General features: G+C 47.1%; 1 protein-coding gene across 2 annotated transcripts in view; it reads left to right on the forward strand.

Moving 5' to 3' along the window:
* TXNDC16 (thioredoxin domain containing 16) overlaps window positions 1–21,613 on the forward strand; it is a 44,011-nt gene extending 22,398 nt beyond the window's left edge. For both annotated transcript variants that reach the window (XM_005506345.3, XM_065063187.1), the window contains exons 14-20: window positions 2,838–3,006; window positions 3,719–3,855; window positions 8,375–8,459; window positions 12,846–12,984; window positions 13,796–13,956; window positions 15,586–15,776; window positions 16,636–21,613. In XM_005506345.3, the coding sequence (XP_005506402.2) occupies window positions 2,838–3,006; window positions 3,719–3,855; window positions 8,375–8,459; window positions 12,846–12,984; window positions 13,796–13,956; window positions 15,586–15,776; window positions 16,636–16,919 (1,166 nt within the window). In that variant the 3' untranslated portion in view covers window positions 16,920–21,613. The remainder of the gene's footprint in view (window positions 1–2,837; window positions 3,007–3,718; window positions 3,856–8,374; window positions 8,460–12,845; window positions 12,985–13,795; window positions 13,957–15,585; window positions 15,777–16,635) is intronic.
* The last annotated feature ends 222 nt before the right edge of the window (window positions 21,614–21,835 follow it).

Here is a 21,835-nt window from a genome sequence, read left to right on the forward strand (position 1 = left end):
TAGGGACCTTAGAGCAGCCTTGCAACTCAATTTTAACAATACATCAAAGCCTTATTTCCATGGCATTATTTTTCAGACTTGGGCAAGACACAAGATTATGTGGTAACAGATGATGAGAACCAGCCATGCTGGATCCAAGGTGTGAAATAAATCCAGGGACGAGCTTTTAATCTGAGATGTTATTTCAGAGCCTGGAGAGTGACACAAACCATTTCTGTTCTCGTTCGAGTGTTTTGACAACTCCTGACTGTCTGAGTGCAACTGCAGACCCTTAGCTCCATCCTGCCGCTTGCTTTTTCTTGTACCTGCATTTGACACAAGGCAGACCAGCAGCAGACTTCTCATGTGAAAGATCTGCAAAGCACAACCTCAAATGAGAGCTGCAGATAATGGTCCGGTGGGATGCCAAGGACATAGGGTAGGAGCCGATGCTAAAGTCACCTCTGCCTTCACCTTTGTCTGTGGGGATCCCTGGCATGCACGTTTCTAACCTGTGATTAAAATCCTTCCACAACTTCTCTGCCAAAAAGACTCAGCTGTACTTGGTTCTCATAAGCTTGTATTAATACCTGTTTTTAATTCAGGAGGCGTGTCTTCCAAACTTCTCCCATCTCCAGATTGATCTGCTTACACCTTTCCAAAAGCATGTTTCCCAGCCTGACTTGCTGGGCTCTGCAGAGGTCTCACGAGGACAGAAAAGCGTCATTTTCCTCCCATATCTTGCAGACGCTGTTGAGAGTTCATCCCAGAACGAGCTTTGCCCTTTTCTGCAGCACTGATGGTATCTGTGCATCCTGCTTCTCATTACAGAATACTGCTGGTTTTATCCTTTGCCCTTCAAGTTGCTTTCCGTCCCTCCGGGCTTGGGACTGATTGCAGGTTGAATGTGTGTGTTTTATTTCATCAGCCAGGCCTTTAATGAAAACAGTGGTCAGAATCAAACCCAGGACAGACAGAGAAGAAAGCATGTCTGTTTTGATCTGCCGTACTCTTGAGAAATCCACATCACCTCCGCTGACCCTGGTTTTTGAAGGACACTTTGCAATGGTTTGCCTCCACGTGCCTACTTGTCTCTAGGTTTCATCCCATCTCCCCCATGTAACCCTTGAATCCTGTTTAAGCAAATTTAGGGAAGGCATGAAGGTGTCTGAGATATGGCATTCCTGCAGTGGGCATGGACATTGTATGGCCTGAGGATTGTATACAGCCTTGTTGTCTTTGGTCAAGCCTGTGAGTAGGTAGGAGGCAGGTTAGGTGAGTCTGGCAACCAAGGTCTGGTGGCTTGTGAAGCTGGTGATGGTTCTCCTGCCAACTCAGGCCCAGCCATGGACCGGCAGCAGATGTGCTGGTCTTTGCCCATCCTGCAGATGAAAGACTGATAAGACAGGCTGGAGTTGCAGACACCTGTGTCTTGGGCTCATGGAGAGCATGCAGAGAACCTGCCCTCATTTGGTTCACTGCTTATGAATCCCTTGAGTTTATCACTTTGGTAGGACCCATAAAAAGCTTTTTTAGTACTCGTCTCAGGAACCAAAGCTGGACTTACTGCTCTGTGATTCCCAGTGCTCTTCCTTTCCCTCTCGCTTGCCTGTGGGACCTCAGGCTCTTTCTTAAGTTCCTAAAGGTACCTGCTAGTGCCTGGGAGATGAGCAGCTGGCATAGAGTCATAGAATCATTTTGGTTGGAAGAGACCCTCAGGATCATTGAGTCCAACCATTAACCCAACCCTGGCACTAACCCATATCCATATGAACCTCATCACCAACCCCTCCAGGGATGGCAACTCCACGTCTTCCCTGGACAGCCTGTTCCAATGCCTGAAAACTCTTTCCATGAAGAAATTTCCCCTAATATCCAATCTAAACTTCCCCTGGCACAACCTGAGGACATTTCCTCTTGTCCTGTCGCTTGTTATTTGGGAGAAGAGACTAACACCCTCCATGCTACAACCTCCTTTCAGGTAGTTGTAGAGAGCACAGTAGGACAGGGTGAATACCATCAGACTGCCACCCTGTATTACATTGCTCTTGCTTACATCACCTTTAACAGCTCCACATTTTAGATGAAACAGACACTTTGCAGTACCGGTTGAAAAAGCCTTGAGTGCATTAGTCTCCTCCGTGCCAAGCTGTATCTTCCCTCTTTCCTGTAAGTGAGGGCCTGCCTTGTTTCTTTGTCTTGGCCTTATTTCTAAAGAATTTCCAGTACCCTTTCTTATGCTTTTTATGCTCCTGGATGGTTGCCTCAAGGTTTCATGGTGTCCCTTTGAGTAACCTAATGAAATTTAACAAGGGAAAGTGTAGAGTCCTGCATCTGGGCAGGAACAACCCCAGGTTCCAGTATAGGTTGGGAAATTACATATTAGAGAGCAGTGTAGAGGAAAGGGACCTGGGGGTCCTGGTGGACAACAGGATGACCATGAGCCAGCACTGTGCCCTTGTGGCCAGGAATATATTCGCAGGCTGGAAATAGTTACTGTTATGCTCAAAAGTGTAAGACATATCCATGGATAATTTCAGGAGGGAGATAGCATGTACTCAAAGGGGCTGTGTATTTAGGGCTGGATTTTGATGTCCTGCCCACACAAAGCAGCGTTTGGCTCCAGGAATGGTCCAGTAACTTCTCAGTGGTGACCCACCTGGTCTTGCTCCAAGAGCACCTACATATTAGGATCCAGCCCTGTAGCCAAAGCAAGTAGGAGTTTTGGCAGTGTTAATACAAATATATGTGATAATATCCAAAAAGCCCGCAAAAAGCTCTCTTTTTCAATATTTTTAAAAATTTTTCTTCTTTTTTTTTTTTCCTCATATTATTTACATATTTGTTTTCCATTCTAGGAACTCAGGGGGTTCTGCTCTCTCGGGTAAACTGCTGGGACTGGCCTGGCGTTTGCACAAAGGAGAACGTCACTCAGTTTCCTACCATCAAGATTTACGAGAAGGGAGAGCGATCAGTGATGTACAATGGCATGTGGGGAACCGAAGAACTGACCAACTTCATCATGCTGTAAGTGTTAATGAGTCCCCATGCAGTGAGATTGGCACATCTGCTAGATGATGTCCCGGATACTTCACGGCCTGTGTAATGGAAATCCTTTTTGGAAAAATAATGTCAGATCTGATTGTAGACCTGGTTTGGAAATTAGCTTCATAACTTTTTGTGCTTTTCAATGCCAGGGAACATCTATTCTTGGACAGTGCATCCATCTCTTGTCACCATCCCTCTCTCTTTGCTGGAATTCCTTCCCTGTTATTTTTAATGGGTATCTCAAGGATCTTCAGAGCAACCAGTTTGACTCAGGGCTGGTCTCATTTCCCCGTAAGCAGCACCAGTGCCTTTCTGTGGACACAAGAGGGAAGTTTTTCACTGTGAGAACAACCAGCAACTGGGATAATCTCCCAAGGAAAGTGGTGGATTCCCCAGCACTGAATACTTTTAAGATGCAGCTGCACAGGGTGTTGGGCCATCTTGTCTAGACCGTGCTTTGCCAAGAAAGGTCGGACCAGATGATCCTCGAGGCCCTTTCCAACCTGCGATTCCATGATTCTGTGACTAGGCATTGCCTTTCCTTCCCAGGAGCAACTGATTTTTCTCTCTAATGAGACATAGCGGTTGTCGTATTGGCTTGGAGCATCATGGGATTGAGGTTGCCCTTTTGTCTCTTCATCCCAAAAATGAAGGAGAAGCCAGCCCATGTCGTTTCTCTGCCTTTCCATAGGAGCCGAATTTCCTGCCCTCTGAAGCTGACCACGATTGAGGAAGCAGAAGGATATTTAAGAGGAGAGTTTCCACCTGAGCTGTCATCCTTTCGCCACACTTCGGTTCTAGGAGTCTTTAGCACAGCCACCAGTGAAGGTTCGTGTGGTATTTGTGGGTTCAGCACTCAGCTTCGTTCCTGATGGGAGAGGGATGATTCTGGGTGCTTGGAAGTTCCTCCATGTTTCATTTTCTCTAAGCATGTTTGTTCACATCACAGCCTACCTGGCACCACCCTTTTTATTTTGGTAATTAGAAGACCACGGGTGATTCCATATAGGGGACCTGAAGTCTATATCCTGGCTCAGAGGACATTCAGATATTTACTGCACCCAGTGTGACAGCATGTGACAACCCCGACAGTGATTGAGACATCATGCTCGTGCAGTAGAAAGACAACAATGCCCTGGGTGACCTGTCTCTGCAAAGAAATTTTTGCAGATGTCCAATCTGGACTTAAAATGCCACAGTTTGTTTGTGTTGTATCTCCTGCCTCTTACCATGAAGACTTTGGCTCTGTCCTCTTTCTAAGTCCCCTTCAATGTATCCGTAGGCTTCCAGTAAGTCCCCTCTTAGCCTCTGACTGAACAAGCCTCTTCTTGTTGTCCATGTAGAACAGGTCACAACATATTCTTTCTGAAAGAAAGCCCTTTCTACTATTGGATTGATAATTATCTTGGTGACGATTCCTCCAGCAAATGTGGTAGTCCCAGTCCTTGCAACCAATGCACAACCTGAAACCTTTAAAAAAACCAAACAAATAAACAGACAAACAATCCTGTGGCCTCTCAGTTGCCAGCTACCCCTGGGAATTACTGCATTTTTTTTAAAAAAAAGGAGAATTTTTTCATCTGTCTTGAGAATTTTGGCCTGTTTTTCATTTTGAAGCTCCATTGTGCCTGTAAACTTTGGTCAAGTACAAACCAAGCTACTTTCTCACACGATGAGGTCCAGGGGGAATCTACTGTGCTCAGGGGTAAAGAACAAAATAAAATCTCTGTAACCGACTAGAAAACACTTGGGTTGTGTCCACTGAGCCAGCTGGAAGCTACTACACTTCCCTTCTTCTGGACAATCTAAGTCTGTTAAATCATAGAATCATAGAATCATTTTGGTTGGAAAAGACCCTCAAGATCATTGAGTCTAACCATAGCCTAACTCTAGCACTAAACCATGTCCCTAAATATAGCAGAAAATGTTACTCATCTCAAAAAAACTTTAGTCCGTTTCTTCTTGTTTTTCATCTGCTGAGCTCCAAAATCTTCCCTCTGTTCCACATCTTCCACTTTCTGAAGTTGTGGAGCCTGGATTAGCCCCATGGTAGGACCTTAAACAACGTGGGGATGGTGAGAAAGGCTAATGGAAGAAACCTTCCTGGATCTGGCTGGATGTCTGAGCTCAGACTCTTTCCTCTGTAGAACTCTTTCATTTTCCTCTTGGAGGTTTCCAGACAGCTCTATGCAGAGCCAGCAGGATTGCCTCTTCCCTCAGGGCACACTCCATCTGCAATCTGGCACAACATCCGCAGTCTGGGGTAACTCAGCCGCAGATGCCAAGGGAGATGAAATACGTGATGCTTCCACCGCCCGTAACCTGCGGGATGCTTGAGCGTCATGCAGGATGACCTGAGGGAGCCGAAAACTGGAGCCAGCTGTTCTGGCATCAAACCCAGTCCAGAGTTAGGGAAACCACATAGCTGCTCTTATCAGCCTGAAGACTTATCTGGAATTTCCAAGTATATTCTCACGGCAAGAATTCCTGCTTTAACCTGAACCAGCAATGCGCCATGTCGTTGCCATTTCTAGTTAACTGAAACAGACTAATGAGATGGCCAGTTAAACAAAGCTTGGGATTTTTTCCGACTCTTAGCATCAGAGCTATGTTAAGAAGCCCTTCAGTGGGTATGAGCTAAATGAGGCTTGTCAGAAAAATCATAATTAAAATTTACTACAAAGAGATGAGTGGTGTTACTAGGTAATGAGTGAGCATTTCTCTGGAAACTTGAGGAACTTATAGGAGAGAAATTTGTTTGCTCTGAAGAAAGTGCAAGCATTTTTGGAAGTAAAACTGTCCTAATCAGTGCAGCAAATGTTTAAAAATACGGCTGTGTTCTGCAAAGCTCTGGTACCATCACAGGACTTGCCAGCATCGGTGTCAACCAAGAGAATAAGGCCTGCAAAGGTACTCCAGGTGCTGCCGGAGAATATGAGATGCCTTCTGCTAGAGGGATAAGGGGTTGTGCTCAGATCCTGCCTCCGAAAACTCTGCGCGATCTGTAGACCCTTCCTCATCGGGCAGTTTTGTTCCTCCATAGTCCCAAATCCTGCTGCTAAGCCGGGCTTGTGCAATGCACAGCAGCTGGGATTCCAGCTCAAGGTATGTGCTGCTGTGCACGATCAAGCCCTGTGGGGAATTAAAACCATGCTTTCAGGGGTGGGGGGTAATTTTCTAGGAAATATTTGAATAGCTTCTTTGGAAGTGCTGCATGTCCGTAGGGGAGCTGTGTGAATTTGGAGGGTTTCTTGCAGAGACAGTTGCTGTGAGCTGTTGAGAAATGAAGGCTGGTACGTGGCTCTGGGTCTGGCACAGTCCCCAAAATGCAGCAAATTTTGTTAGTCTCATAAGGCGGGAAAATCTCATCAGGAACAATCCTGTTTAAAAGACTAAGCCTGGATTCTGCTGAAGGTTGTCCTGATTTAGGAGATAATTCCTGCAGCTGGGGACACTGCAGGGCAGCGTTTCAACACAGGCTTACGTCTCAAGGGGGTGTTTAAAGTTAAATGCCCATAGAAGTGCTCTCCTGAGGAATTTTGGATGGGAGCCTGCTCTTTCCACGTCAGGCTTTGTCCTTTTGTGCCTTGCGATGTTCTGCCCCATGGCCCCTTCTCCAGTCACTGGAGAATGGTTTTGTTGGTAAAGTTCTCAGTGATCCTTGTCAGCTTTTCTGTCAACGGTGATAAAATCAAGTAATCAAAGACCAAAAAGCTGGAAACTAATGTCAAACACATCCAACAGTGGTTGCTCTATATCACAAGATGAAACAGCCAAGCTGTGTCATCAGCCATGTTGTACATATGTCATTTCCTACAACATCTGAACCCTCAGCGAGCCGCTTCTTTAAGGATCTACGCTTCCATTCAGAATGGAAAATAGTATAAAGGAACGTTTCTGGTTCCTGTGGATCCGGGGAAACACAATGGAAAATACAGCTTTGAGTGTAGCTGGAGAGCAGGAGGCAAAGAACCAGGAAGTGACCAGTCGTGAGCCAGTCTCGGTCTATGGAGGTCTGAGTCACCCATCCCAAGAGCTTGGGCTGGCCAGTTGTGATGTGATGGTGAACATTATGAGAAACACTAAATAGTATCTGAGTGAGATCTTCTTTAGGTTATAAAGCAACATATATTATGGCTATATCTGAACTGTAATCTTAATGCTTGGGAAAACCTGACTTCTCCAAAGAGTGTGATTCCTCATTCTCCATAAGTCGGAAGAGCCTTTTTTATTGCTCAATACAAAGGGGGAAGGGAGGTGGTGTTGAAATCTGCTCTTGAAATCATGCTACCTTTAGCAGCAGTGGTTTTGATCTCTAATCTATAACTCGGTTTTCCAAGCCCACACATTATGGTTTTCATGTTCACACAAAGCTTTGCCTCTCCCGTGGATCCAGCTGCGTAAAACTAAGGCTGTTTTTCATAAGGGCGTAAACCAGCTTTGGAGTCAGCTTCATTCTGGGGCTCTGCTCTCAGTATCTGAGCATGGATAGATTGTGATGGATCAAGTGAACCCCAAATCTGGTCCTTTCCTCCCCATCCTCTTACAGACCTTACCATCTCCATAAGGCGGGTGGTGAGAGCCTGACCCAGGTTGGCCAGAGAGGTGGTGGATGAACCATCCTGGAGACATCCCAGGCCAGGCTGGATGGGGCTCTGAGCAACCTGAGCTGGTGAAGATGTCCCTGCTCATGGCAGGGGTGGCACTGGATGAGTTTATGCTGGGACAAGACGGCAGAGGTGCTGCCATCTCTTTACAGCTGCACAAAGCAGTGCAACGTGCTGTGTCCGGAAGGCATTTAGCTTTTTGATCCTCCCTGTCAGAGCTGGATGCCTGTAACAGATCCTGACTGCTCTGGGGAACTGGATAAAACCAACAGACACTTGGGGGAGAGGTTGGTTTATCTGCTGGGCTCTTAGTGCTACTCCAGTTAAGTCATCATCAGTCATTTCCAAAAGGTCACTGGGATTTATACGACTTCTATTTAGAGTTATAATTGGTCTCCTGTTTCTAAGAACACTTATGGGCTTTAAGTACTTGAAGACATTTCATTTTCCATCAGTGCCTCTGTCGTGCAGATCCTGGAAACTCAGTTCTGGTGGCTAAAGTACAAATACTGTTCTCATAATAGGAACTTTCCTTCCGATCTTTTGGCCGCTGCCAACTCCTCCTCCCATAGCCTGCAGCCATGAGACGCTTCCACTTCTCATGAGCCTCTAATCGCAGTTTTGTTCCCCACTGACAGTTTGCTGTGGGTGTTGTGTGTACAGACAGTGATGTGGTTTCCAGGTGGAAGCTGACACTTCTCTTTCTATCGTTTATTTTTGTGTCTATGTCGTTTTTACAGCCAAGGAAGCTTTTGAAGAGGCAGGAAACATCTTAAGTGGCCATGTAACGATGGGGATGTATTTTGAAGATGATGCCTTGGCTTTGTAAGTTGTTCCTCTTTTTTTTTGATGAGAATTCAAGCTGATTGGCATTTAGTGAAAGTGTCACATGCTGAGTGTTTAACAGCAGCCCCAAACAGCTACAAGTGATTTGGTCCTGTAGATAGGCTGGTCAAGACTCAGCCAAAGGGAGATACAGCCCTGGCTCTGCCACTGATTTATTAATCCGTCCATGGGCAACTCATTTAACCCCATGAAATGAACGGTCATCTCCCTTCCTGCTGTTCGAGTTCACTCTGGGTATTTTCAGTCCTCCAGCTGTGCCAGCCCCCCCATGCATCTGTTGGGTTCCCCATACAAACAGAACTAAACTCATATGGGGAAACAATCAGGCTGGAAAAATGATGCCCTCTAGCTAGGATCAATGCGTAAGGAAGCAAAAACAGATCTTCTCTTGCCATCAGGGAAAAGTGACGAATTGTTACTGGTTTTCCTCTTTCTGCAGTCCTTTCACCTTCTCACCTGGAGTCACCATCCCTGGAGGGGTTTAAAAGACACATAGATTAGGTTCTTAGGGACATGTTTTAGTGATAGACTTGGCAGTGTTGGGTTAATGTTTGGACTTGATAATCTTAAAGATCTTTTCCAACCCAAATGATTCTATGGAGCTGTCTTGGTGTGGAGCAGATGGCCTTTCTGCAGCCCTGGGAAAGGCGTTGAGCTCCTTTGGTCTCATCCAGCTTCCTGGTGGACCCAAACATCTGGCTGCAAGATGTTTGCAACTGCTAAGGTTGTGGAAGAACCTACCTCAATCTTTTCAGCAGCTAATCTTACCATGGATCTTTTTTTCTTGAAAGACGTACCCACCCGTTTCTTTCCCCTTGGCAAAACCAAGATGTTTCCACCATTTCTAGACAGAGCTTTGGGGTGGGTGCACCCTCCTGGGGGAAGAATATCGCAGCCTTGCTCCTGCAGATATGATAAAGGCAAAGCCAAGACTTTTTTGGTCAGTTCCTGATTAAATAAGAGCATCAGTTGCAGCCCTAACTTTAAACCAAATAGGATCTAAGGGGATTTGAGCTGTCCGTGCACTTAACCATGTCATTAAGGCTCACTCCAGCAAGGGGCAAAGTGCTTTGAATTAAACTGTGAGAGATGCTTCAGTGCCTGTAAATGCAGCTAGATGCAGGGGGAATCTTCAGCTTGTCCTGGCATTTCATTTCCATCAGGATTTAACTATCAAGGCAGAGTTAAAAATCCCAGCAGATCCTTGGCCTGTTTTCCAGGTGTGGATTTAATGCATCAGTGAGTTATTTTCTTTAGTTTCTTACAGATGCAATGCACCTCGAGTGTGTGTGATGAGACATGGGTGTTTTTGTGGTATGCACGGAGAATAAAAATGCAAATATCTTGGTCGTACATCTTTATTAACCAATCTGTGCTCAAAGAACCAGCCGTGGTTGGGTCTTTAATGCAAGGCAGTGCCAGACTTGTTCAGTGGGAAACCAGTGGGTGATGACAGGTACTGGAGTCACAACCAGCAGCATCAGGGTGTAAAACCTGATTCCCCTGCTGATATAAGGAAAAAACAAAAAAGCAAGGAAGGCAGGGTGATCTTACAAAAGATACCAATAGAAAAAAATCTGTGTTCTCTCAGCAATGACACATAGGAGAATACAACTTCATCCTCCTGCTCCAACCACGGTAAGCAGTGTGTTGGAATAGTTAATACAGTTTATACAGATATTCATTCTGCCAAGTTTGGATTTGGGCTGTGATTTGTGGGTGAAGCTACTGTAGATGGTCGTCTTCTCAACTGTAATAGAAAGTAAACACTTACAGGAATTCCTTATGCAAGAGCCAGGCTCACTTCCCTTAAGAAAATAAAAGCTATTCTTCTGCTAAATGTTTGAGGAGGAAATGTTTGTAGCTCTCAGGTCACGGAAAGCTGAGTCCCCCTTCCCAGAGCAAAAGGTGTACAAAATGCACAAAGAATGTTGGTGACAAAACCTGTTTGCTCAGCAAGCACCTGCTCGCTTGGTAGCTAATGAAAAAACAAAAAAAGCGTTAAGGAAGAAATGCTTTGAATGAAGTCTTTATTTATTTCTCAGATAATTAGATACGATAGATTCCTGCCAAGTATTTGTTTGCAGATGTTTTTGATTTAAATGCAAGTCTCATATTACCCATCGAATGCCCCTGCTATATAAATAGAAAGCTGTCATAAGCAACAATACAACCAGTCAGTTGAGAAGTGATTTCAGGGTAGACTCTAGTTATTAGTTGGGGAATTTGATGATTTTTCTGTCAGTATATAATAGACTTCCTTATCAAAAGCTGCCGATTAAATTAATGTATTTAGACATACAAAGCAAGAGTCCTCCCCTCCTCTGAGAAGTCTTCAGAGTCTCTTTGTGACCTGTGCAAGTTAGAGAAGCTCAAAACCCCCGAATTTAAAAATTTACTAGGGTTTTACTGTTCTTAATTAAAGGGGAATACAGATTAATTTGGAAAACAACAGAGAAGAAAGAAGGTTGGAGCATGGAAGGCGTTGGTCTCTTCTCCCAAGGAACAAGTACCAGGACCAGATGAAACGGCCCCAAGTTGCTCCAGGGGAAGTTGAGGTTGGATCTTGGAACAATTTCTACCTGGAAAGGGCTGTCAGGCACTGGAACAGGCTGACCAGGGCAGTGCTGGAGTCACCATCCCTGGAGGGGTTGAACAGACACGGAGATGAGGTTCTCAGGGACATGGGTTAGTGCCAAGGTTGGGTTGGTGGTTGGATTTGATGATCTTGAGGGTCTTTTCCAACCAAAATGATTCCATGATTCTATGATCTATTGATCAAAGGACTCCCAGCCATGACCAGGGGTGTGAGATTCAACTTCTTTGAGAAGCAGAGCTTGGGAGTCCAGGCAGAAAGGGGAAAGCTTAGCTCAGGGCTAAAGATGAGTTTAAAAAGCTGAAAAGTATCAGGTGAATCCAAGAACCGTTTAGCAACAGATTCACAGCATTTGAGGCCTTTGGGAAAGTCCACAGTCATTCATTACTACTGCTCTTTATCAAGATGGCAGTGCAGATCTTGGGGTGCTCCTTAGAAAAGTGCGATGGGTGTATTATTTCCAGACAGATAAGTGTTGTCATGGGGCAAGTGAAAGGCCCATGTAGGAGCTGAATACCATGGAAATGTGTTATCTGCAGTTCCATCCACTTGCTTTGTCACTGATGACCTAAACCAGCATACTGTGATTTTTACAGCAAATTTGAACAAACCTCCGTCCCATTCAGAACTGCTAAAATAAGTGTCCAAACTGAACTTGCCCAAGCAAACCATGGAGGGAAGTGCAATAGCTTGTAACGTGACTTTTCTATGAGCTGCCATTTCTTAAAAATAAGTAGCTTGTTGTGCAGTAAGCTGAGTCATAGAATCATGGAAATAATTTCAGTTGGAGGAGACCCTCAGGTTCATCGAGTCCAACCATAACCTAACTCTAGTACGAAACTGTGTCCCTAGGAACCTCATCTATGTGTCTGTTCAACCCCTTCAGGGATGGTGACTCCACCACTGCCCTGGGCAGCCTGTTCCAATGCCTGACAACCTTTCTGGGAATAATTTTTTTCCTCATATCCAATCTAAACCTCCCCTGGTGCAACCTGAGGCCATTTCCTCTCATCCTATCACTTGTTACTTGGGAGAATAGACCAACACCCTCCATGATGCAACCTCCTTTCAGGTAGTTGTAGACAGCTATAAGGTCTATGTCGCATCTTTCTCATATGAGAAAAAAACAAAAGATAGGCCAGATTACTTTTGAAAAGGAAATCAAAAGCTTTCCACCTCCCTACACCCACAACCCAGAATGTCCTTACACCTCGCTCACTTCCCCAGCAATTCTGGTGTCACAGCCTTTGAAAAATTTCCAACAGCCTTAGAAAAATAAAACTACAGACACCCCCCCAAAAAAACCTGTTGATGCAGCTGACTTCCTGCGTCGCACCCTTCCTCTGCCTCTGACATCTGGAACCTTCAGGACTGAAGTTCCTCAAACTTCCAGAGAATTACTGTCTCATCTTGGTGTAGCTCCTGCCCTTTCATTGCTCGGACTTCTCCTATTTTTGCTCTTTCCACCTTCTCAGCTTTTCTTTAAATATCCTTGACTTTCTTAACATTGGGGAACAAAGGGCAAGCTGGTTTCTTCACTAAGAGTACGTGTGCAGGCTCTGTCTGTTGGGCTTTAGCAAAATGGTCTGTGCCCACCAAGACAGAAATCAGATCTCCTGGAGCTTATTTTGTGTAGATTGGTGTCCCTCGGATGGAGTCTAAGACACCCCATCCCCACTTTTCACCATGGCGATGTCAGTTCTCCGTGCAGCAGATTTGGTCCATGACAAATCCCTCATCCACTTCTTGCCACCATCCCTCTTGTGCAGGTCCCATCAATATGCCGTGTCTCCCCCAGCCCTTCTTCTCGCCAGGAGTGGAGGTCGGAGCGTGGAAGGCATCGCTTTGTCCAAGCAGAGCGCGCAGGACATGGTGCAGATGATCAGATATGAATTGCTGGACATTTTTGTAAGTAAAAACAAACAAAAAGGCATCTTCTTTTCCATTGCAATCATTTGCCCTGATTATAGTGTAGAGCTGTGCAAATTAAATATGTTTACTCATTATTTCTGTCATGCTGAGTTACATTTGTTTTTAAATTTTATGGCTTGGACCAGACAGTCTGGACGGAAATCTGCTGTTTGCTGTGTGGTCTCCTGGGAGGGGACCCTGGGAGTCCAGGATCTGGCTAGTGCCCATGGTCACAGACCTACTGCTGTGGTGGCTTGTCCTCTTGCATGGGCTGCTCCCTGGCCCTTGCACGTGCCTTTCAGAGACTGCTTATAATCACAGAATCATTTTGGTTGGAAAAGACCTTTAAGATCATCGAGTCCAACCATTAACCCAACCCTGGCACTAACTCATGTCCCTGAGAACCTCATCTCCACGTCTGTTCAACCCCTCCAGGGATGGTGACTTCACCACTGCCCTGGGCAGCCTGTTTCAATGCCCGACAGCCCTTTCCGGGAAGAAACTGTTTCCAATGTCCAATCTAAACCTCCCCGGTGCAACTTGAGGCCGTTTCCTCTCATCCTATCACTTGTTCCTTGGGAGAACAGCCCGACACCCTCCATGCTACAACCTCCTTTCAGGTAGCTGTAGAGAGCAAGAAGGTCTCTCCTCAGCCTCCTGTTCTCCAGGACAAACAAGCTCCTTGCGTTCAGCACGAACCCTACAGCCTTGCTTAGCCCCCACACCCCTCATGTAAGGACAGAAAGTCTAATTTTGTCCTGTTCTCTCCTCCCTGTAACCCCCAACTTCTTGTTTTGATGTCTTGCAGCCAGAAATCACTGTGCAAAATCTACCCCCCTACTTGCAGCTCGGAAAGCCCTTCCTCATCTTGTTCAGCGATGGTGACATCGGTCAAATGGAAAGCGAGGAAATGCTGAAGGTGGCAAAAAGAAGACCCCACCAAGTGTTTGTGGCTTGTTGGTTAAACTTGTGAGTGTGCAGAAACCTATTTTCTTCTTTCTGTTAGCTCACTCTTAGCATTTCAGGGCAAGAAAAAACTGAGCCTGCAATTACTGCAAACACTATCTAGCTGTTAATGTGATTATCTGGTCTGAAGTCATGAGCTGGGAGGTCAAATCATTTAGCAATGATTCAGATTGTGTTCTGGACAGCTGCAAATTTGTGTGATGAAGCAAAATTAGTAAATGTTTAATAGATTGCAGGAGTAATTTTCAGTAGAGTAAAATGTTCTCAAAGATATTTCATGGTAGCTTGGCTCAGGCTCTGGTGTTATTTGTATTTTTGTTAGGTGTGGGAGAAAACAGTAAATTTGCTGTCCTGTAGTGTCTTATGGTGAATTTACCACCAGCAATTAGAGAGAAGGACAACAGGGTGATTATTGATTGTTGACTGGGGCAAATAAAGTTTTCAGCAGAAGGGAGAGACAGAAGTCCCACAAAGCAAACTTAAAAAATATTCAAGAAACAAAATTATTCCAGGAGGTAAGAAATAGAACACTGTAGGAGAGGGGATTTTTTTTTTAATCCTCCCCTCCCTAGTTGCGTTTTCAATTTTTAGTCTCTGTTTGCTTTGCCCAAGCCCAGAGATACCTCAGTGTCTTAATCATAATGTGCTTTGAAGTCTGGGAAGCGCCTTGCAGCGTGGGCTGAAGTTGAGCTAAGGGGGAATGCATGTTTTTTCAAAGAGAAGTCAATTTGTTTGCCAGTAAAGGAGCAAGAAACGAGAGCCCTTGGAACTTCCCCACCTACACATCTGCCTTTCTTGAGAAAGAGCGAGCTGCCTTTTGTCAGAGTGAAAGGGCTTTGCCACAAAAAAGGGGCAAAATATGGTCACGGGCTCGGAAAAAGTAGCACAGTCCTCGAAAGAGGAGCTCATTCTCATGGCGAGAGCCAGCTCAGACCTTGCGCATCGCTCTTAGCCGGAAAATAGTGTGGGAAGAACTCAGCATTTTCGTGTGCTTGCTGTCCCTCCACCTCCATGTACTTTTTATGGGGCTCTGTGTCACTTGGGGGAGTTGCCTGTCCTGCTTCTGGGGCTGTGGGGAAGCACCAAACAGCTGCCCAGGGGCTGGACCAGCTGAGCACAATTGTCTGCATCAGCTCCTGCCTTTCAGATCCACAGAGTCACAGAATCACAGTGATTGGGGCTGAAGGGACCTCTGGAGATCCCCCAGTCCAACCCCGCTGCTCACGCAGGGTCACAGAGCAGATCACACAGGTGGGTCCAGGCGGGTTTGAATGTCTCAGAGAAGGAGACTCCACACCCGCTCTGGGCAGCCTGGGCCAGGCTCTGGCACCTCCCAGCAAACAAGTTTCTCCTCATGTTCAGATGGACCCTCCTGTGTTTCATTCTGTGCCCATTGCCCCTCATCCTGTCATTGGGCACCACTGAACAGAGTCTGGTCCATCCTCTTGACACCCACCCTGGAGATATTGATCAGCATTGATCAGATCCCTCTCAGCTTCTCTTCTCCAGGCTGAACAGCCCCAGCTCCCTCAGTCTTTCCTCACCAGAAAGATGCTCTAGACCCCTCAGCATCTTAGTCCTCTTGTGCTGCCAAACCACCGGTGAGCAAATTGAATCTCCTTTTCCCCACAGGAGGAAGACTCCAGTGGGACGTGGGATCCTGAAGGCGTATTTTGCCACTGTTCCTTCCTTGCCTGTTCTCGTCTGGGTGAACCTTCATGCCGGGGGTCAGGTATTCAAGTTCCCACCGGAGCAGTCCATCACCGAAATGAACATCTTGTCTTGGCTGGAGAAGCTCAAAGCAGGACTGGAGATTCCCAGCAGTAAGTGGAGACGCGTTTGTAATTTTCCTCAGCTCAAGCCGTTAGCTCCACTCTGTTTATGAGAAGATGCTCCGTGCAATAAATTGTCTGCCCTGGAATTTAATGATGGAAAAAGTAGCTATGCTAATTTGAGCTGGAGCAGTACAAATAGTCCGGCCAGAAGAGAATACCCGCCCTCATGAGTTTGCTTTGGGGCTGTTTAATGTTCAGAGCCAAGTGTGAATAGTTCTGTATCGACATCTCTTCCCCACGATAATCCCCAAACCTGGCTGTCCTCTCTGGCTGCTGCAAACAGACCTTCTGAAACACAGCCCGCTAATAAAAAATCCCCTGACTCCAAGTTGTAATAGCTGCTCTTTAGGTGCCTTCCAGCATTATTTTGGACAGGAGAGGATAAGGAAGCTGGTGCTTTGCTGTGGTCTTTGGGACATAAAGGGTTGGCTTGTACTGTGAAGATTTTCACTGCCTCCCTCCCGCTTTGATCGTCCCATTGAAGCTTTGGAGGACGGCAGTGAGATGGGTCTTCCTCATCTGTTACACATAGACGTAGGGTGCCACAGGGAGACCTTCTCGCTCTCCACAACTACCCAAAAGGAAACTGTAGCATAGAGGGTGGTGGTCTCTTTTCCCAAGTAACAAGTGACAAGCCAACAGTGATGATGACTCCACCACTGCCCTGGGCAGCCTGTTTCAATGCCCAAAAACTCTTTTCAGGAAGAAATGGTTCCCAATATCCAACTTAAACCTCCCCTGGTGCAACTGAGGCCATTTGCTCTTGTCCTATAATTTTCCTCTCGTCCGTGGGGTGGTGGCTGCATAACTCTTAACTTGTTAACAGGGGAATGTCTTTGCTTCTCAGGTACCCTGTCTGAGGAAGACTGGAAACCACCTCTCCCTGCTTATGACTTCCTCCGGATGATGGAGACCACCATGCCTGAGCTCTCCCTCCACACCTCCCACCACCCTGGGGACATGCCGGAGCAGCACCCGCCCAAAAGCCCAGGAGGGGACACTGCTGTCCCCAAGGAGCCATCGCAGGAGAACAAAGCAGAGAAAGTTGTGTCCCCTGGGAGGGACCTGCGGGGGACAGCCCCGAGGCTGGCGGCAAGGGAGAAACAGGGCAAGAGACACAGCGAGCTCTGAGAGCCCAGGCAGTGAATGATGTGGGACGATGCCCAGAAAACTTTATCATTTCCCCACCCCTCCATGAGCCTTTGCACCAAGGAGAGGAGCTCTTTCAGCAGTAAATTAACAGTGAAGGGTCAAACCAGCCCTTAAGTCTCAGTGAGTTCCCTGCCACAGCGTGTCAGTTGTTCTGGGGACATGGTTTAGTGCTAGATTTAGATTATGGCTAGACTCAATGATCTCAAGGGTCTCTTCCAACCAAAATGATTCTACGATTCTGCAAGACCTTATTGTGGCTTTTCCGTACTTAAAAGGGGCCTGTTGCAATAGGACAAGGGGTGATGGTTTTAAACTAAAGGAGGGAGAATGAGGCTGGACATGAGGAAGAAATTGTTGCCCCTGAGGGTGGTGAGAGCCTGGCCCAGGTTGGCCAGAGAGGTGGTGGGTGAACCATCCCTGGAGACATCCCAGGCCAGGCTGGACGGGGCTCTGAGCAACCTGAGCTGGTGAAGAAGTCCCTGCTCATGGCAGGGGTGGCACTGGATAAGCTTTGAAGGTCCCTTCCAACCCAAACTGTTCTCTGATTCTGCGATTCTGCAGTGGCTGTGGTTTCTGATGCCAGAAATGTGTCCGTACACCCCACACCTTGGTCCCTCCACTGTTGGGATTGCATTTCACACCAAGGGACGGGAGCAGATCAGGGAGGCTGCAGCAAGGGAGCTCAGCCCGCCCTGTGGCTGGGGGAGCGATGGGGGCAGCTCACTGCTCACTGGATGCTCACTGAATGCTCACTCGCACAACAAACTATGCTGGAAATGTCGAATCAGCACAGCCTTGCTCTATATAGTTTCTGTGTCACATAAACACTTCGGTTGCCCCCGAGCAGGAAGGAGTGAGTGATTCCAGGATATAAAGCACATTTCTCTCTCTCCCCCACGTGCAGTAGCAGCTCTAGTGATCTGTGTTGCAAAGCTTTGCTCTCAAAAAGCATTTACATCTGCACTGTGAGTGTGTGGAGCTGGGAGGGCAAGTGTGGCACCCGCTCCAGCACTGCTAAAACTGGCACCTGCTTGTGTTTACACCTGTCTTGGCAAGCGAATTTGTGAGCATCTTCATCCTCGGGGGGTAAAAAAGGAGCATCTGGTTTTATTACAAAGGCCAGAGCTCAGGTCATCACAACAGCCATGAATAGCCAGGGCAAAAATCTGCCAGCAAATCCTGAGGGCAGGCAGGTTGGAAGATGGCTTTGCTCAGCGCTGGCATTTTCTTGGGTGCAAGCCCAGGGGGGTTATTTGCAGCCTCAATATTTCTTTGCTCTCGGTGACAGCAGCGAGGTTGGTGCTTTCTGAGCCGGGGAAAATACAGGGAGTGAGTTCCACAGAAAAAACAGCGCGTTGGAAACCAGGGGAGGGAGATGAAGGGGATAAACCTTTCCAAGGTAGGATGGAGCTGCTTTTCCAGCCTCTGCTCATCTCCTGGGTCTGTCCTTTGTTAGAGGACCTGAGCCTGCGGACCAGCGTGGGAAGCTTTGTCTAATGCCAGTCATACCATGACCATCTTCCCACCCCCTTGAATAAATATCTGCTCCTTTCCATAGCACCATTGAGATGTCACGGGAGGGTCAGATCCTCCTCCTCCTTATGGCTCTGAAGTTACTGTGGAGGGGAAAAATTGATGGTGAGAACCCGCTGAGAGCCTTGTAAAGTCCGTAATTCTCATCCACATGGTTGGGAATATTTTGAAATGCCCAGAAATAGACATTAATCTAGGGCTTTCCTTGAAACCCTTAATTGAAACAGTCTATTTTTGGACTTGATAACAGGCTTGGAGCCAAAAATGTATATACTCAAAGTACTAAAGTGTAGTATGCGGATGGGACCCAGCCATGCAGCCAACTATTCCCAAGGGAAGGAGCAGGTCTGGGCACAAATGGATCTTCTGTGAATTCCTGTCATTCCTCTGCTCTATAAGGTCATAGACACATAGAATCACAGAATGGTTTGGGTTGAAGGGGCCTTCCAAGCTCATCCAGTGCCCCCCCTGCCATGAGCAGGGACATCTTCACCAGCTCAGGTTGCTCAGAGCCCCGTCCAGCCTGGCCTGGGATGTCTCCAGGGATGGTTCATCCACCACCTCTCTGGGCAACCTGGGCCAGGCTCTCACCACCCTCAGTGTCAAAAATTTCTTCCACATGTCCAGCCTGAATCTCCCTCCTTTAGTTTAAAAGCACCACCCCTTGTCCTATCGCACCAGGCCATCCTAGAAAGTCTGTCCCCATCTTTCTTATAATCCCCTTTTAAGTACTTTAAGTGACACTGCTGGGCTCTACAAACTGAGTGTTGGGCCCTTCCCCATCCTGTCCCCAGTGATGCTGCTGGTACCACATTGCTCTCTCACTTGGTGCAGGTGAAGTACGATATTTGGCCTTGTGGTTGATATCTTAAATAAGCTCCCACCTTAAGGACAGTCCATCCGCATCTGTCCTGGGTACAGCATGATGAGTCGAGGGGCTGGTATCCTGGGCTGGGGGCACCCCTATGAGAAGGCTCTATGAGCCCCCTGAGCCCTGAGGGATCCCCTCCAGCAGGGTTTGTGCAACACCAGGGGTGTTCATGCATCCTTCCTCTTCTTGGTCGTGCATCCTTTTTTAATCACATCATAGAATCACAGAGTCATTTGGGTTGGAAAAGACCCTCAAGATCATCAGGTCCAACCATTAACCCACCCCTGGCACTAACCCATGTCCCTGAGAACCTCATCTCTGCTCAGCCCCTCCAGGGATGGTGACTCCAGCACTGCCCTGGGCAACCTGTTCCAATGCCCGACAGCCCTTTGGGGAAGAAATTGTTCCCGAGATCCAACCTCAACCTCCCCTGGCACAACTGGCCATTTCCTCTCGTCCTGTCACTTGTCACTTGGGAGGAGACCAACACATCCCTTGGCTGTGCAGCACCAGGACAGGATCCTGTCACTAGAGGTCAGTGCCACATCTCAGTTATAGCTGCAAAAATTGCTGCCTTTCCAAGTGTTGCTTCAATTAATGCTGGAGCATTTCCACCCAAGTGATGAGGGGTTAGTGACCACTACCTGGTGGTGTCCTGGTGGGACGCTGGTGGCTGAGGGATTCTTTGCACCCAGGGGCGGTAGCTGTGACAAGCTGAAGGGCTGGGGCGTCCCCTGCATCAGCAGTGGGGTCATTTAGAGGTGCAGGAACCCCAAGCTGAGCCCAGCCAGCGGGTCCCTGCAGCTGCCAGTGCAGGTGCCAGCGGTGACACAGGGAAGGGTTGTGTTTGTTCCTGTCCCACCACTGGCATCAAACTGGGGCTGCAGCTGCATTGGCTGGAGCTGCTGACAGTGAACAGGGGAGCAGGTTGGGGTCCTGGACCACATTGCCTGGCTTTGATTTTTTTGGTTTGTTTGTTTTTAAATATAAAATGTCTTTTTCCTTGTGCAGCACAAGCAGGTACTTAGGGAAATACATATGTGCCAGGATATGTACATAGAGAAAGTATTAGGGGTATTGGGGACAGTTGATTGTGGTCTGCAACCCACAGCACACTCATTTGTGTGCTACTTTTTCTTAAGAGCTGTGGCTCTGGGAACAAACTGGTGTGGAACTCAATATTCTGCAGTGGGTGTTTACGGCCTTGAGTAAAAAGCAAGTCAGTGGAAGGAGACCTTTTTCAACCAATTAATGCCAAAAGACACGTCTGTTTGGCGAAACCACAGATCTGTTTCCCTAGATGACATGCATGCTGAGCTGGAGAACACAGAGATTTCCTGACCAATATGGCATTAACTATTCACAGAAGACCAAATTCTTCTTTTGATGGTGACACACAAAAGGTGGACGTTTGCGTGCACTTTGTGTGCTTTGGGAGCTTTTCAGGGGTTGTTTGAATGTCAGTGGTTGATCAGAAGATAAAATGATGACACATGCAAGGGGAAAAAAAAAAAAGATGATGTGCTTGTCCTAGAGAGCAAACCAATTTAAATTATTGTCCAAAACAATGCTAAATTCTCCAAGTGCTGTGTTCTGACTGGTCTTCCGTGTCCTTGGTGAGCCCTGCAGGGCCATCACCATTGGTGAGGAGGGAGGAAGGCTTGCAGCAGCAGTGTGGGGGAACATGAAGGATGCTCGTTGTATTTTCCATGCTTAAAGAGCTTTTAGAGGATGGGTTAGGGAAGTCAGTGAACTGAACAGCATGAAAGCCCCGGGGACCTGACTGTGGGGTAGATGTTTCTGTGCCATCTGCTGCCCTCGGATGCTCGGTGCCATCTGACTCGGGACCTGCTCACATGGACATCTCCGCAGATGCTCTCCAAGCTGTGGAACATCAGGAAGCAATCACAGTGTTTCTCCCAGCTTGAGCAAAACAAGGATGGCAAAATAACAAAGTCCTTGTGGTGGAAGGTGAATTGTCCAAGTTGGCCGTTCTCACCCATCCTGGACCACTGATGATCACAGTCCCAAGCCTGGACCAGTGACAGCCACTGTCCCTTCCAGTAAGCCTCAGTCCGTGGCCAGGCCGTCATCTAAGCCGATCTACCTTCACAACTGTGAATATATTTCTTTTTATATTTATCTGTTTGGGATTCTGCAGCTCCATTAATCATGTTTTAGCACTCAGTGAAGACTTAAAATCAATTAGTCCGAATTGTAACATACAAAGAAAAATAAAAACTGAAAAAGAACTGGAAATTAAACTCAACAGTTGTTTCTAAGGTAGATGCCCCATCCCTGGAGACATCCCAGGCCAGGCTGGACGGGGCTCTGAGCAACCTGAGCTGGTGAAGAAGTCCCTGCTCATGGCAGGGGTGGCACTGGATGAGCTTGGAAGGTCCATTCCAACCCAAACTGTTCTGTGATTCTGTGATCTGGCTTTGCCACAGGGATACAGCTGCAGGACAGCAGAAGACAAGTCTGTGACAAG

The sequence above is a fragment of the Columba livia genome, chromosome 5 (assembly GCF_036013475.1).
Source record: "Columba livia isolate bColLiv1 breed racing homer chromosome 5, bColLiv1.pat.W.v2, whole genome shotgun sequence".
Lineage (NCBI taxonomy): Eukaryota > Metazoa > Chordata > Aves > Columbiformes > Columbidae > Columba > Columba livia.